Source organism: Sinocyclocheilus grahami, unplaced genomic scaffold (genome assembly GCF_001515645.1).
Source record: "Sinocyclocheilus grahami isolate Dianchi unplaced genomic scaffold, SAMN03320097.WGS_v1.1 scaffold53.1, whole genome shotgun sequence".
In the NCBI taxonomy this organism is placed as follows: Eukaryota; Metazoa; Chordata; class Actinopteri; order Cypriniformes; family Cyprinidae; genus Sinocyclocheilus; species Sinocyclocheilus grahami.
Window position 1 is genome coordinate 377,397 of NW_015505232.1, and position 16,402 is coordinate 393,798.

A 16,402-nucleotide genomic window follows, 5' to 3' on the forward strand; every position below is an offset into this window, starting at 1 on the left:
GATGGCATACCCACAAACTTCCCATAGTCCGCTAAGTAACAGTTTGTTGCATATGACACAAATGATAAGAGCTGACTGGGTCGCCTGGCTCTATGCAACTTCCAGGTATAAGGGCTGAAACTACGCCACAGACACTCTTTAGTCATATCTGGCAGAAATCAAGTTCACATCCATACAAATGGATCAACATCTTTTGTTTACAATAAAACAAATGCAAAACTCTTTCTTATATATATTGCTTTTATATATCATTTTGCTTTTACTGCATAAGCCACTGAACAAACAAACAGTCTCTTGTTTGTATGTACTTTCATAATAAAAGTCTTATTTAATGCATAGAAAAACAGGGGAGGACACACACATGCACACACCACACTTACCCACAGACACATCAGAAATTATTAGACTCCCATCAATAATTAATTTTGGCAGAGTTAAATTATATAGTACTAAATTATCTTAAATTAATGGTTATAAATGTCACTTAAGGCCCAAACATGAAGCACCCTCAAGAAAATAAACTGAATCATAAAGAGGTTTAGAATTAAAATGCTGCCATTCAGTAAACCAGTGCTAAATTACCTTCTTCTGGTTAACAGTAGTTCACCAGCTCATAAAGGAACAAAGAAGAGAAAGATAAATACCCTATTTCGTTAACTGCAAACTACAGTAAAGCTGTGCTACATAGTTCACTCAAGCAAATTCAAGGCAAAATGTCATAAAGTAGACACTCTAACAATATAAAATAAACATAAATTAGATAAAGATTCTCATTTCCTTTTCACAATATATTACTTCATTTTCTTGGAGGGGTTGTTGATGGAGACATGCGCGATCTAAATTAATACAGGTGCCACGCAGCTGCAAAAAAAAAAAAAACTCGAATAAAACACACTGTATATGTAGACCTGCAGTGATAAACTTTAGTCCCATTGTAGGCTATGAAGAAACCGAAGTGAATCAGTGCTAGGGTAGATGAGAGGTAAACTGAGGCACTTTTCAGTGCACGCGAGCAGCAGATCAGATCTACGCAGCACTTTCCGAAGGTTGACCATCATCATTGCTGTCTTTAAGGATAGTACTTTCAGTTTGTGTAGTGTCTTTCTCTGGTCCAGTGTTGTCTTCATCATGTTGCACTGAGTGTGGTCTGTAGAGTGAGGAGCTGGAGGGAAAAAAAGACAAGATTTTTTTAGAAACGGGAAGATAAGATTATAGCCACACCTTCATACTAGTCCCTTGCGAGAGGTCAGACGGGCACAATGCCATGCAAAGATAGATAAGCAGGGCAAAAGTCATGAGTGAATGTCCCTGGCTGGTCACAAATGCACATCTACAGTAGTTCCAAAACATCTTTGCAATAAGGTCTTACTCAATTATCAGTTTAAACTCTTCCAGTATTTCTAAAGCTTTATGTACATTAATTGTGGCTTACTGCATTTCTAAGAATATCTTTTGTTGGTCCTGGAACAAAAATCCTGTCAAATTAACAAAAAGCCTGAAGCCTATCCCTTATTACCCGTATCCTTTCCTATTAAGTTTCTAACATTTCCCTAACCAGTACCCAAAAAAATAAATGGTTGATAATGAGAGGTTCATGAAGTGTTTGAAGCTCCAAAATCTAAGTCAAACCTACCACAAAGATCTGATTGATAGTATATTGTTTCAGAACCAACAAGGAGCATGTCCTACTTGGAAAAATCAAGATAAGCATTTGTGTGTTAGTACAATACTCTATGTGGCCACACTTTGAATCTATTTGTGTCCAAACCCAAAACAATGTTCAGGCAACAGTGTCATGGCATGCCTTTTAATCCAATGATACAACTACTGTTTAGAGTTTAACACACAGCAGAACACATCATGCATTTAGAGAGAAGCTTCTTGAAAACATCAATCCTCAGTCTGGCCCATCCAGGGTCACCTGTTAATGATCCTTAATCACTGTCAGGCTTATAGAGATACTTCATAACCAGACTGTCCACTTTCTTCTTCTGTTTCTTTATTTCTTTTTTGCTTGGGGGTCGTTCTTCATCAGGACTTTCCGGACCCCCATCTTTCTGTCCTGGGGTTCTCTTCACGCTGTTTGAGCTGCGGTATGAAACTGTTGATGCAGAGCTTGAAGATGATGATTCAGAGTCAGATTCAGACTTGGACGATCCAGATTCTTTCTTTCTTGAGCTTTTGGATCTTCTCTTTTCTTTCTGTCTGGAATGCCGCCGAGTATGACCCTCATTGGAGGAGCTGTCAGACTCAGAGCGCCTGCTCTTCTTCTTGTTCTTCTTCTTGCTGCTCTTGGAGCTGAAGGAACTCATTGAGCTTCCAGAACGTCCAGAATCTACAGCAGAACCTGAAGCTGAGCGTCTCAGACTGGACCCGCTAAGGCCCAGACCTTCATCGTCCTTGTCTTGCAACAAACTCTTGATGCTCTTCCTATCTTCTTCCTCTCCTGCACCACCAACTCCCTCCTCTTCTTCATCTGAGTCTTCTAAGCTGCGGCGTTTGAATTTAATTGGCTTGAAGCTCAGGACTTCATTGATGGCTTTTTCTAGCTCGGGGTCCAGGTAGTTGCGGTGGCTCACAGGTTTAACGTCAGAAGCATCCAGTGGGTTCTCAGAGGAGCGTAGCTGGGCAGGAGTGGACAGACTACGGCCCACTGAGCGTGGACTGTATGCGGCCACACTCACAGAGTCAACATCATCATCGTCATCAACATCATCATTCTTCAAACGAACTCCAAACTCGCTAAGTCGGGTGCTGCGGGCCAGGGAAATTCGTGAGCCGACGCTGGTGCTTCCAGGACTTCGGCTTCTAGATCGTTGACTCATACTGGTACTTGTCGGCCCGTAATCACTGCGACTGTCATCCATCCATGAAGTACTACGTCGCAAGCTGAAGCTGCTCACACCAGACAGAGCATCATCATCTTGGTTTATCCCACGGCGTGCGGAAGCTCGGCTCGGGGCAACCGAGGACACCATGGACTCTTTGTCAAATTCTGGACTGCTTTTGGTCCAGCGACGATCTAGACCTTTCCTGGCCCTACTGGCAGCCTCAGAGTAAACCTGGGATATCACTGAACCCCGGTCATCCAGGTCATCACCAGTCTGAGGCCTGTCTGTGGATTTGCTTTTAGCTTTGCGCAACGACAATCGGTCAGGCATGTCCGGCTGCTCCCGAAGGGCACTGAAGAGAGAGCTATCATCCCCTGCACCTCCATTCCAGTCCTTCTGGTGGGAGCGTTTCCTGTAGCTGAGCGAGCTCATCACAGACAATGGACGGCTCTCATCTGAATCCTTTTTTACTTCCTCCTTCCCCTCTTTTCCCTCTTTCCCTTCTTTTATATCTTTCACATCTGCATTTGCAGCATTGGTGTGTCTGAGACGGACAAAAAACACATTAAAGTGGCAGAATTGCAGATGATCAATGAATGAAACAGGATGATACCCGTAACAGAGATAAATATGAATTCAAAGAACGAAAGAGATTTGAGAGGTAATTTAGGAGCGTATTTTACACCAACCCCAGGAATAAACTTAAAAGGATTAAACTCCTAATGGCAGTTATGTAACCGCACCATATTAATACTACTGAGGGACAGAACAGCAACAACAGCTCCCGGTGAGACAGTCATGAATCCAACACCATCAAATGCTGTCTTGAGCTTATTAGCACTTCGCACAGATGGAGAGGACATATGTAAGTCTTGGCTGGTACTCTGGTAAACCACATCAGTAGCGCCCCCAATGTTCTTACCCTGTAAATTTAGCTACAAAAGCTGCCTATACGCTTTGAACGATTGTTCAATCAGCTTTCCAAAGAAAACTTATGGAGGATAATATGCATTTGATAAATATGTATTTAAGGGGGTTAAAAAATAAAAATACTAATTTATACTTCCAGAAAAAAGACCATATATTAAATGTAAACAAACTCATAATTTAGTCACCAGTTCCCCAACACCATTAAGTGTGGTTTAATTTCTCCAGCTCTGGGGATCATAAAATTATCTCAGTCTTTGAAATTAAACTCCAATATGTTCCACACTGACCTGGTGGTTTTCTGGGTGCCCTCATCAGAGAGTGTCTTGGCGGATCCTTTGCTCTTGGAGAGCAATGACTTCACCCCATCTACGCGGTCCTCCACCTCAGAGTCCATATCCGATTCATCTCCACTGCCAACAAGAGAAGCTCAATCAAATATAGCAGCTGACATAAAGGTCATTTTGGCTGATCAAGGCAAGAGGGTTACGATACTTTGGTTAGTGCCAAAACAACACGTGGTTTCAATAAAAGAAATAGGGGAAAAGAGGATTTCAATCCGTTCCACAATAACACTAGAGGCAGATATTTTACTGCATTCTCTCTGTGAACGCAGTGGCACATTATATCATTCCCATAAGCCTTTGCAGTCACTATTACAGTTTATATCAAGCTTTGATTTTAAGAAAATACACAAACGCTTATACAAGTATAAATCTGTGTACAAAAACTGTACAGACACAATCAGGGATGCCATGAGTACAGTGAATTTAGGCTACAGATGCTTCTGGAGAATTTCAACTTACTGTCACACACAATTTAAAGCTTAAGCACACACACAGCTCACATTTAAACACTAATAGACTGTGACAATCTGCTTCTATTGGTTGCATATCGCAGTTCCACTCAATTACAGCAAATCAACCGAATGCAATTGATTCTCCCTTTCCAGAATCCAAGCCGTTACACTTGCACAACAACACACATGAACATATCACAACTTGCTAAGCACAGTTAAGTAGCAAGATGCACTAGAAACTTAATACATTAATTTGGATTTTCAAACAGAGAATGAAAACGGGTTTAGTAGTGGGATTAATTTAAAAGTGGCTTCTCTGTGTTTTTCAATGTTTAAATTTGATATTTTCACATTTTTCTGGGAGTATAAATGGCTCTGATAAAAAGATGGCTGGTGTAATGGGTAAAAACAGATGAGCAACACATAATGATATTGTTAAATTTCAGCACATGCTCATGAAGACAGGAAAATGCTGCTGTATTATCAAATTAGTTATTGGACTAATAATTCTTCTCATTTCAGCTGAAAATAATACTTGCCATGCGAGACTTATCATGGTTTGTTGGACTGCAGAGTAATACAACAGCATTTTCAAGTTCTTACAATGAATAGCATTATAAACTCAAACCAACAAACAGATGAGAAACAATCACCACTTAGCATCCTCACGTTTTGTTCTTTCTTTTCTGATACTTTGTCACCATGTCTTGTAAACTGCCAAAAATAAAATAAAAATAGATGAAAATATATGGGGGAAAGGAAAATAAGTAGTTGATCATATAAAAAAAAAATTGGAGGCAAGAAACAAAAGAAGAAAAAAAGCAAAATAACTTAAAAGGGGTCTATGTAAACAATAGTAACATGCAGTGGTTGTCCTGATCAACTTAAGAGAATTGTTGCCATGGAAACAGTGATTCTGATACTTTGTCACCATGTCTTGTAAACTGCCAAAAATAAAATTAAAATAGATGAAAATATATGGGGGAAAGGAAAATAAGTAGTTGATCATATAAAAAAAAAAATTGGAGGCAAGAAACAAAAGAAGAAAAAAAGCAAAATAACTTAAAAGGGGTCTATGTAAACAATAGTAACATGCAGTGGTTGTCCTGATCAACTTAAGAGAATTGTTGCCATGGAAACAGTGGCACTGACAGGAGACTAATCCTCATACCTGTTGATGAGGTCATCATCATCATCCGTCTCCATTTCATCTTCCATAGCAGCCTGCAGGTCCCCAATCCGCTTAAAGGCCAACTTCAAATCTGCTTGTAAGCTCTGATTGGCTGCTTCCAGACTTTCAATATCCATTTCCTGTTTGAAGTCCAACCAAAGTTATGAAAAAAATGACCACGGTTTTGCTACAGCAACCATACTGTGTTTTATGCAGTACCATTACATTTACCTGAGAAGCCATTTATGGTTTAAACAGTGGCCTTACTACAAATACCCCAGTTAAGATATGGTTACTATGCAAGAACTATGTCACTTTTCATAAAAGATCCATTGTGGCAGTTTCCCTTCATTATAGTTGCTATAGCAATGGCAAGAGAATCTCCATACAGCATGGGGCGCTCTGGAACTCACCAGGTCATGTTTTTTGTGACTGGCTTCTGCCTCTTTCTTAGACAGTTCAGTCATCTCCTCCTTTATGTCTCGGATCTGCCTTTGCATGCGCTTGTTCTGATCCTTCTCCCGGTTTTCGCTGGCAATACGCTGGTCTCGTTCCTCAGTCATCTTCTCCAGGTTTTCCTTCAGCCGTGTTACAAGAGACTGGAGGATGAACATGGACAAATGGAAAAGCCAAAGATAAGACCTCATAAAAAAAGACAGAAACACACTGAAGCAATTCCCTGTAAATGAATTGTGGCCACTGATGGAGTTGTTTATCTGCATGCGCTATGGACGTTGGTTAAGCATTTAGTTCACTAAAAGAATTATGCATGGAATAAAATAAAAACATTAAATCAAACTAAAACTAAATTGAAATGTACAACTAAAATACAAAATGAAATAAAATCCTTTTTTTCGTAACTATCCTGCTTCGGTGTCTTGCTATGAATTCATTGAATTTGCCATGCACGTGACTCACCTCCAGACGTTTGGTCTGGGTCCTCTCATATTCTAGTTTGGTCTCTAGTTCACGGATTTTGGCTTCCTGACGGCTGACCAGCGATTTCTCCACCATAGACTGTTCCTGAAATTCAAGCTGTGACTGCAGGGAGTGAAGCTGCCAAAAAAATAAAAACACACAGGTCACTCTGAGGTCATGTGTAAGACTCATGTTTCAGACCACATTCGGCTAGCCCTCTGCACCTTTCTCACTGCATGGGGCCTAACCATCTACAAATCCACTATGTACTGTAGAACATAATGATGAGGGGACAGAAGGCAATTCCGGGCTCCTGCAAATAATTTTTTGTGTATTTGGGTACCTTGTCCTGGATCTCTTGTTTTTCTTTCATGGCCTCCTCCACCTGGGCCTGTAGGTCACTGATTTGTACCAGATCTCTTGTAGACTAAACACATACATATGATACATACATTTAATTTAAACTCTTAATCTGTGCTAGTATTTTAATTTTGCTGATTTAATGTTGATATATACATACATAAATATATAATTTAGACTTTGTCATACACATTTTTTGTTTTTGAAATAAGTCTCTTACTTTCACCAAGGCTGCATTTATTTGATCAAAAATACAGAAAGTATTGTAAAATAGAATTTATTCCCCTGATGGAAAAAGTGAATTTTCAGCAGCAAAACTCCAGTCTTCAGTGTCACACGATCCTTCAGAAATCATCTGCTGATTTGCTGCTCAAGAAATATTTCTTATTGTTATCATTGTTGAATACAGTTGAGCTGCTTAATATTTTTTGAGAACTTTTTTTAAGGATTCTTTGATGAATAAAAAGTTAAAAAGAACAGCATTTAAATAGAAATAAAATTATTAGTTTATAAGTTAATCAATTTTATGCATCCTTGGTGAATACAAGTATTAATTTCTTAAGAAAAAAAATCTTACTGACTATAGTTTGTACTATATATGGTACTATATACTATATATATATATATATATATATATATATATATATATATATATATGTATATGAGGTCACCTGAGCCACTGCAGCTTTGTGTTTCTTCATGAGTTCATTCATGTCCTCCTGATCCTCCTCAAAGCGAGACTGCAGGTCGTTCTTCTCTCTCTGCAGACGACTTATCTGCTCCTCCAACTGAGGGAGACAGAACAGACAGGGTTAAATGAGTACCTTGAATAGGTTTATTCATGGTTTTTGAGGATGAGGAAATGCCACGCAACCTGTCCATGTTGGCATCTGTCTGATTTGGCAGCTTCTACCATGTGACAGATCAACACCACACCAAAATACTGCAGAGTTTGATTGGATGCAGTTTTACATCAACAACAAAATGTTTTCTCAATTCTTAAAAAACAAACAAACAAACCGGTTTATTACATGTCTAATAGTTGCAATTTATTATTTTTGTTGTTTTTCTCTGCTCTCCATTACCCTAAACTGTCTAGATAACCCAAAAAAACATAACTTTTAATAACGGATCACTTCCCATAATATAGTCACAGCAGCCTTCAGTGTTTTAAAACTATGTTTCTGCCATTTTAGTGTAAGATTTTAGAGTAGCATTTCATAGTGGGTCTAAAATACTGTCATTACACACAGTAATTGCATATTTCTGGTTGAGGCTGTGACGAGGAGATAACACCCTTAAACTCTTTTATTTGACATCATCTCCTCTTCCTCATAAATAATAAATCAAATGCACACCCCAAGTGTACCATTTAAATCTGAGTGCCATATTTTTGGAGTCTTGAAATAGCCTATAATGTGAATGGGGAGGAATCAGAGAAGAATAGCTGCACTGATTTTCATTTTATCTCCATTCTTTTTGTCGTCACCAAGATAAATTGTGAAGACAAAATCAGAATAGATTTAAGGTATAAAATTCCATGTGAGTCAGGATTTGTGTCAGATTTCACTGTGGGTGGAGCCAGACAGCATGACGCTGCAGGAATAAAAACCAAGCAACTGTCAAAATGTCTTGTCGGCTGTCACAGTCACAGTCGGTTAGGACAAAAACTCAGATAAACATGGAAGAGACAGGATTTAACGCTTTATCGCGTCATGCTTGGTTACGACACCATGATTCAGGGTTTCTTTATCTGACTCTGGAGGTTTACATTTTTCCCTCTGGAATATTTATTCTAAATGTTTTTTTTCCATCAGCCTGAGCAAGAAAATGATTGAACTGTAAGCACTTTATTTCTCTTTACCCAGCTGTTTGAATGAATCTTGACACATTTACTGCTCAATTCAACTCAAAAGATGAATTTTGCCTCAAAACTAAAATTTTTCTCCCAACGAATCTGGTGAACAAATTGACATTTTCTAAAGTAGTAAATCACATGTTTTGAATGGCATATTCTATCCTGTGTAAATTTCTAAAAAAGCTGTTAATGACTCGCATAATAATTAACCAAACAATTTCTGCTCAGGAATTAAATGAAACTTGTGAAATATCTGAAAATGTGGGTTAATTCCTCGATATCATAAAGGTCATAAATGTTGTATAAGACCTTTTCTTGTTTATAACAAATGAACTGTTGAAACAAAACTAATAAAACAATCAAACAGTAAACATTCACGCCAAACAATCAGAAAGTAAACAAACAGCTTAAACAAGTAAACAGCAAACAAAAGACGGTAATCAGGAAACAAACATCTTAAACAACTAAAGGACAAACAATAAAGAAAACAAACACTCTAAAAACAAACTAGCAAACAGCAAAGAAAGAGCCCAAACAATCATATATAAATAAATGTACTCTATGTTTGAACAAACATGTTAAAAAACATTCAAACTTGTCCTGTTTATGACCACTGAACTGTTTTCAAATAAAATAGAATATGACTCACAGCCATCTTGGCTTTGGTGATGTCGTCCATCTGGATATGAAGGTCTTCAATTTCCAGCTCCATAGACTTGCGTGCTTTCACTGCGGCTGTGCAGGCAAACTCTGACTCCTCCAACTACACCAGATACAACATATGCTCACATGAAGCAATTAGTCCTTTTCTATTCCCAGTGAGGGACATTAATTGTAATTTCTACTGCTCTGATTGTGATTCTACCTTATTTTTGAGTGCGATGATCTCTCTTTTGCTGGGCACATTACTCTTTAGGTGGTCCAGCATCACCTGCGCATCAACCAGAAGAACTTTTGTGCGCTTCAGATCCTTCCTGAGACGTTTCTCTGTCTCTACATCCCTCTGACCAACCTGTTATATAGTGTAATACTGTGTTATACTTTCTTGAGTATTGTATGCTGTCTGCAATATTTGTGTTCTCTTGTGTTAGTACCTGTTCCTGTGCCATCATCAGTTTGGACTCCAGGTCTCTCTTTTCTCTCAGAACTCTCTGTTTATCTTCATATTCCTCCTCTAACTGCACTTCCATCTGCTTCAGCTACACACACATTTCAAAAGAGCCATTAGGAAACATGGAGGTCTCAAACTGTGTGATTTGATTGTGTTCAGATCCTGTTTGTTCACCTTCTTACTGCAGGACAGTCTGATGTCCTCCACTTCCTCATCTTTACTGTCCAGCTCTTTAGAATGCGTTTGTCTCAATCTCTCCATCTCCATTTCCAAACGGAGTTTAGCCTAAATAACACACAGATCAGATAAGGTTAACTGTTGATAATATCCTCTGAAAAATAAAGTTGGCAGGTTTTGCTTTTCCACCTTTTCGAAATGAACAATGTTATTTTAATATTATTTACATGTTATTATAATATGTATTAATATATAAAATTTGCTTTTATTTTTCAGTTTTAATTTTAGTTCAGGTTTTAGTCATTTCATCATTTTTTTAAATAATTTTTTTATATTTCTATTTAATCTTTATATTTATTTCAGTTTCAGCTTCTTTTTAGACTCTACTTAAGACTATATTTAAGATTTTCATCTAATTTTACTTTATTTCAGCTTCCATGTTTCCATGAATGAAAATGATTTTTAATAGTTTTAGTTAACAATAACAATGGCTCTGAACAGAACACAGCATAATTCAGAGTCACTATCCATCTTTGATTTGGCTGTTTTTTAGCTTGTACCTGTTCCAGCATCTGAATGTTTCCAGCCTGTTCATCAAGCTCCTCCTCTTGATCTTTGACTTTTGCTTCCAGATCACGCAGTTGCTTCTTAACCTTTGCGAGTGATGCCTCGTCTTTTGACTCCTGAGACGAGAGATCCTGGAGCTCGGATTCCAGCTGCTCTACCTTCAGACTGACCGTACACAGCTCTGTGTCCTTCTCCTGTTTGTTAAATTATGAATTTGTCATTAGCAATATACCATAGATTTATTACAGAAACCTGAAGTTAAGCGTCTTGCTTAAGGATGTGAGAGAGAGCAACACACACTCTTCTATCTTTAGTCTCACCTGTAGCTGTTGTCTGATTGTAAACACCTCGCCAGTTAGCATATCTCTCTCTCGGCCCAGTTTCTCCCGCTGGTTCCTCTCCTTCTGTAGTTCCTCGTGAAACTGGTTCTTCTCCACATCAAACCTGCCAGAAAATTCAGAAGATAGATGGGTTTTGAGACATGTAATTTCAACCACAGTATGACAAGAGCAACATGATAACGTGCTCATGGGCATAAACTGTACACTGAGGTTACTCATGAATTGTCAAGTATGTTGAGATTTAGCTCCAGCTCTAAATCTGATGTGCTAAGTTTTTAGTTATGAGCAACATCAGCCAAATACTAAACAGACACACACACAAATAAAAACAGTCCAGCAATAAACAAATCCAACCCCAAGATCAAACAATCAGACAGTAAAAAAGTAACAAAAAGTCAAGAAAGAGCTCAAATAGAGATGTAATCATACAATAAACAATCAATTTAAATGTCTAGAAATAAACAATGAGTAAACAAACAGCCCAAACTATAAATGAACAGCCCAGCTAATCAGAAAGTAAACGAACTGACAAAACAACTAAACACTAAACGACAAACAAAAGACAGTAATCAGACAGTAGACGAACAGCTTAAACAACTAAATGATAAACTCAAGACAGTAGTCAGCCAGTAAATGAACAGCCTAAACAGCTTAACTAAACAACAAACTAAAGACAGTAATTAAGTAAACAAACTTAAACAGCAAACAATCAAACATTGAAGAAAGAGCCCAAACAATCATATAGTAATCAAATAACAAATTGTTTACTGTACTGTATTATTGAATGAAATGTATGATTAAACAATGAGTAAAAGAACAGCCCAAACAATAAAGTAAACAAACCACTAAAACAATCAAACAGTAAACAAACACGTCAAATTATAAACAAACAGCCCAAACAATCAAACAGTAAATATATGGCCCAAACAACCAGAGTAAACAATAATCAGAAATCTCTATAATCAGACCCCAGCAGGTGACCAGGTAGGAGACTGAAGACACAGACTAAGATGTGTGTGTGTGTGTGTGTGTGTGTGTGTGTGTGTGTGTGTGTGTGTGTGTGTGTGTGTGTATGATTGGCTCTTACTTCCTCTGCTTTCTCTCCAGCTCATGGTTGCGTCCCTCTTGATTTTCCAAGTGCAGTTTGGTGTCTTGCAGCTCAGCTGCCAGCCGCTGGCATTTCTTCTTCAGCTGCTGGACTGATCGCTGGGACTCCTCGTGGTCAGCCTGCAAGTCCGTTAACTACACAGAGAGACAGGAAGGTGAAGTTTATAAAAGTCTAAAGATTCTGAAGTGTTGCTGGTCAACGTCAGAGTATCATTTATTGTAGCAGAGTTTGAATTTGGATACATTTCACACTGTGTGTAGTCTGTTAGCAGTCCTAGTGTGTGTGCACTCTCTGTATGTGTTTATTTACTGTGCTATACTAACTTTTCTCTCCAAGTGTCTCTTGTTCTGTTGTTCTGTCTCCACCTTGTCATCAATCTCCTGCTGGAGTTTTTTCTTTGTGAATTCTGTGTCTCTGATGGCACGTTCATATTTCAGCCTCCATTCACCTCCTGACATGCACAAACATACAGAGACAGACAGATTTTTCCTGAGTTGTTTCACAGAGCTGTTTGTGTGTGTGTGTGTGTGTGTGTGTGTGTAGAGCAGTTTTTGACCAATCCGGTCCTCTTTCCATCCCAGCGACCAAAAATGTTATATTCTTATCAAAATAAAGCATTTTTATAATCAGCTTCAAGTGCTGTCTAATTGTTTTTTTTGTTTAGTTTTTTTTACCAGAATCATCACCATCATTGTCCATCTCGCCGTTGAGCTCTGATGCTTGGAGGAGTCTGGCCTCCATGATCTCCATCTCCATGGACTCCATCTGTTTCTTCACATTGTCAAACTTCACCTGAGTTTCAGAAAAAGAAAAGCAAAGGTATGTTCTACAGCAGCCCACTCACAAATTCACTCCTACCACAACTTTCACAGACTATAAAAGAAAGTTTATATAAAGTATAAATCTCCCCAACACACTTTCACCACAACTTTTATTCAATCCATGACACAAGCTATTTATGATTTAAAATAGTTAAAATACAGTAAATCTATATTTATGAAAAACACACTACACTACAAGCTACTAAAATTAAGATGCCATAATATTTACCATATTAAAAACATTTAACTAAATATTTTGAACTGTTACTAAACAGAATTTTACTAAATTTTGTATAAAAACATAAAATATGATATTTTTTCCTGGTAAAACATAATGTGACAAATTATAGTGATGCAGTGTTTTGAAACCATATTATTTTACTGAATTATGTTACTTAAAAAGTTAACCTAGCGGCTATCTTTTATTTAGTTACTCTTTATCACTGTTTCATAAAGACTGAAGCAGGACTGATGGAGTTCATGTACCTGCATGTCCTTCATGTCCTTCTCCAGACGCAATCTCTCGCTTGTTTCATTCTCCAGCAGCTGGGACGTCGACTCCACAGAGTTTCTCTCATCTGAAAGCTCTGCCGTCAGCTCTGTGATCTACATAAACACACATATGCTCTTGTTTTTCTAATATGGTGGAGGCTTTCTGCATTTTTATATTTTCATTTAGACATCACTTAATACATTTATTTGTCAATACTTGTGGAGACACTCGGCCTATCTAACTCAAAAATAACACCCTTTGCGTTCTTATTTTTTCTCTGGTTTTCTTGAAGGAGCCAAGCAGGACAGCAAAAATGAAAAAATAAATAAATAAATAAAATAAAAAGCTTGGTTCTCTTACTCTGCTCTCCACACGATCCGAGGTCAGCCGTAGCTCATTTCTTTCCTTCTCCACCCTCTCCAGCTTCAACTTCAGATGCATGATCTCCTCCTACAAGTCAAAACAAAACATTTATCGCCATCAAAAGACAATACTGAATATTTAGATAAGAACAGGACGATCTTTGGTCTGAGGCTTGTTGAGCTACTATTATATGATCCGATGTTCTTTTGATCAGGCGAGATCTTTCTGCCTTCAGGTGAGTTCAGGAAGGGGCCAGACGGCATTGTTGCATTTCTAAAGCTAATGCTTTGAGCTGGGATTGAGATGTGATGGCAGCAGGAATCAAAGAGAAGTCTCGGCTCTAACGCTGATGCAACAAAAGCCCTCAGATCGTGTCATCTTTTAGGCAAATGCGTCCACACACACAGATAAACCTTCGAGCTCTACTGTAAACTGACAGAAGCCTTGCATAGCGAGCAAACCAGGGCATGAAATAAAGAGTAAGCTGGAAAGACTCACGTCTTTTCCTCGAATCTGTTCTTCGGTGAGTTGAACCTCTACTAGAGGTCGTACGTTGGTGAAGAGCTTCCACCAGGGCCAGTCCTTCACACCACGATTCTTCTTGATGTTCTTCTGAACACAACGGATGGCCAAATCCTGGATCTGAGAGACAGAGAGATTTGTTTTAGCTTATTTAAAGGGAACGTTTACGTGAAAAACTTTTATGCAGCCCTAGTCTTCATTCATTTTCATTATATTAAATAGAGTGGCCCATATTTTCAGCAGCCTTTATGTTTAAGGGTAAAAAAAGCCATAGAGGTTTTGAATGACATGAGGATGAGTTAATGATGACAGAATATTCATTTTGACTGAACTATTCCTTTAATCGTCAGGCTGATGATACAGATCTCCATCTGTGAATGATATGACAGTTGCATTAACAGCGCGGCATGATATGATTAATGTTCCATTGCAAACACAAACATAAAAGCCACAGTATGATTTTGATATGACATTTTTGAAAAAGTACAGAAAGACTAGCAAACCAAAACTGTAAATCCAATTGGAATTAATTAAATGCACATTATGAAGAATTGAGAGGATTTTATTCAGAGGCCTGACTGCATGCCATGATCTGAAAGTGTTCAGAGGAGCTTTTATTAATTTGAGATCTTGTAATTCTAGGGAGACTAAACGGGAGAGCACTTAAAGCAGAAGTGTGTTTATTTTCCAGTATTAAAATGCTTTCTACCATAGTTTAATATGCAGAGGCAACGAAGTCTTTTGTAGGTTAATTCTCTCAAAATGTGTAAAAAAACTTATTCTGTGGTGCTTTCAAAACATTTTCAGTTTGTTTGAGCTGCACAACAACAGCATCAATGGCTCAACCAATGGAGTGAGTTTGGGGCAGATCTATTTGTTTGTATGACTAATGGGAGACGGGGGTAGTTTTTTGTCTGCAGTTCTGCTCGGTGACACTAGTGTTGCACAAATTACTAGCTTCAGCTTAAATAAAACCTTGTCACCTCCATAAATGCTCACTTGCTCAATGCTGTGCATTGATGTATGTGTTTTGCTCTTAAAGTGGACTGATATATTCTACAGTTGAAAAGTTTGGGTAAGTAAATTGTTTTAATACAAATGGATACTTTCATTCAGCAAGGATGCATTGGGTTGACAATAAAGGTGCTGTTTTTTTTACTTTCTATTCATCGAAGCATTTGACAAAAAATGTATAACGTTTCCACAAAAATATTAATATTAATCAACAATATTAAGAAAAAATCGGCATATGAGAATGAATGAATGGAGTAATAGCTGCTGAAAATGGCTTTGTCATCACAGGAAAAGTTACATTTTGAAATATATTAAAATAGACAATTATTTTAAATTGTAATAATATTTCACAATATCACTAATTTTACTGTATTTTTAATCAAATAAATGCAGCCTAGGTGAGCATAAGAGAAAAAATCTAACAAACAAAAAGAAAACTTACTGATCCCAAACATTTGAACGGTAGTGTAAGAGAAATAAATGTTGAGATTCTGATGGACTGACATTGCAATTTCAGCTCAAGACTGACGCAAAATGGAAAATTGACTTTACCTTCCTCTTTTTGAAGGCCTGTCGAGACAAAAAGCCCCTGCAGGCGGCCTGGAACAGCGTGATGTTCTGTCTGGTGTGTTCATCCCTCTGTCCCTCTAGTTTAGCCACTGTTCCAGCCCTGAAGAACACCTAACAGACACACACAAACATAGTTGTGCCAGCAGCAATCGTAACAGCACAAGTTGAGCAGAACTGACAGGAGATGTTGGTGGAGTTGTAAATCAGTGTTTTGTTCCTCGAATCTTTCATGAAGGGCTCCTGACATTGTAATCCTTTTCTGAGCGCAGTTCAGCCTTCGCAAACCTTGACGCCAATTGCAGCTGCCACAAAATAATTACTAACTATTCCAACTTATAATACGGTCCAATAAATCTCCATTCTTCTGGGAACGCGCCAGGCGGGGCTTGTTTACACACGCCGCTCTTTTTTTTTTTTTTTTTGTTCCCCCTGGTTTTTCCCGTGTTGGGGT

At 38.1% G+C, this 16,402-nt stretch overlaps 1 protein-coding gene across 5 annotated transcripts in view; it reads right to left on the bottom strand.

The window, feature by feature from the left end:
• Positions 1 to 242: 242 nt before the first annotated feature.
• The window catches only part of myo18aa (myosin XVIIIAa), a 38,801-nt gene continuing 22,641 nt past the window's right edge, over positions 243 to 16,402 (bottom strand). For 3 of the 5 annotated variants that reach the window (XM_016269539.1, XM_016269538.1, XM_016269541.1), the window contains 22 exons: positions 15,934 to 16,062; positions 14,344 to 14,487; positions 13,843 to 13,932; positions 13,476 to 13,595; positions 12,843 to 12,960; positions 12,492 to 12,619; positions 12,148 to 12,302; positions 11,040 to 11,163; positions 10,713 to 10,913; positions 10,150 to 10,260; positions 9,959 to 10,063; positions 9,730 to 9,876; positions 9,514 to 9,627; positions 7,678 to 7,794; positions 6,990 to 7,073; positions 6,647 to 6,784; positions 6,142 to 6,327; positions 5,729 to 5,868; positions 5,227 to 5,271; positions 4,049 to 4,171; positions 1,922 to 3,375; positions 1,086 to 1,162 (listed from right to left, as the gene is read on the bottom strand). In XM_016269539.1, the coding sequence (XP_016125025.1) occupies positions 1,935 to 3,375; positions 4,049 to 4,171; positions 5,227 to 5,271; positions 5,729 to 5,868; positions 6,142 to 6,327; positions 6,647 to 6,784; positions 6,990 to 7,073; positions 7,678 to 7,794; positions 9,514 to 9,627; positions 9,730 to 9,876; positions 9,959 to 10,063; positions 10,150 to 10,260; positions 10,713 to 10,913; positions 11,040 to 11,163; positions 12,148 to 12,302; positions 12,492 to 12,619; positions 12,843 to 12,960; positions 13,476 to 13,595; positions 13,843 to 13,932; positions 14,344 to 14,487; positions 15,934 to 16,062 (3,960 nt within the window). In that variant the 3' untranslated portion in view covers positions 1,086 to 1,162; positions 1,922 to 1,934. Of the gene's footprint in view, positions 1,163 to 1,921; positions 3,376 to 4,048; positions 4,172 to 5,226; positions 5,272 to 5,728; positions 5,869 to 6,141; positions 6,328 to 6,646; positions 6,785 to 6,989; positions 7,074 to 7,677; positions 7,795 to 9,513; positions 9,628 to 9,729; positions 9,877 to 9,958; positions 10,064 to 10,149; positions 10,261 to 10,712; positions 10,914 to 11,039; positions 11,164 to 12,147; positions 12,303 to 12,491; positions 12,620 to 12,842; positions 12,961 to 13,475; positions 13,596 to 13,842; positions 13,933 to 14,343; positions 14,488 to 15,933; positions 16,063 to 16,402 lie in introns of all 5 variants that reach the window. The other 2 variants (XM_016269542.1, XM_016269540.1) reach the window with 2 other exon arrangements.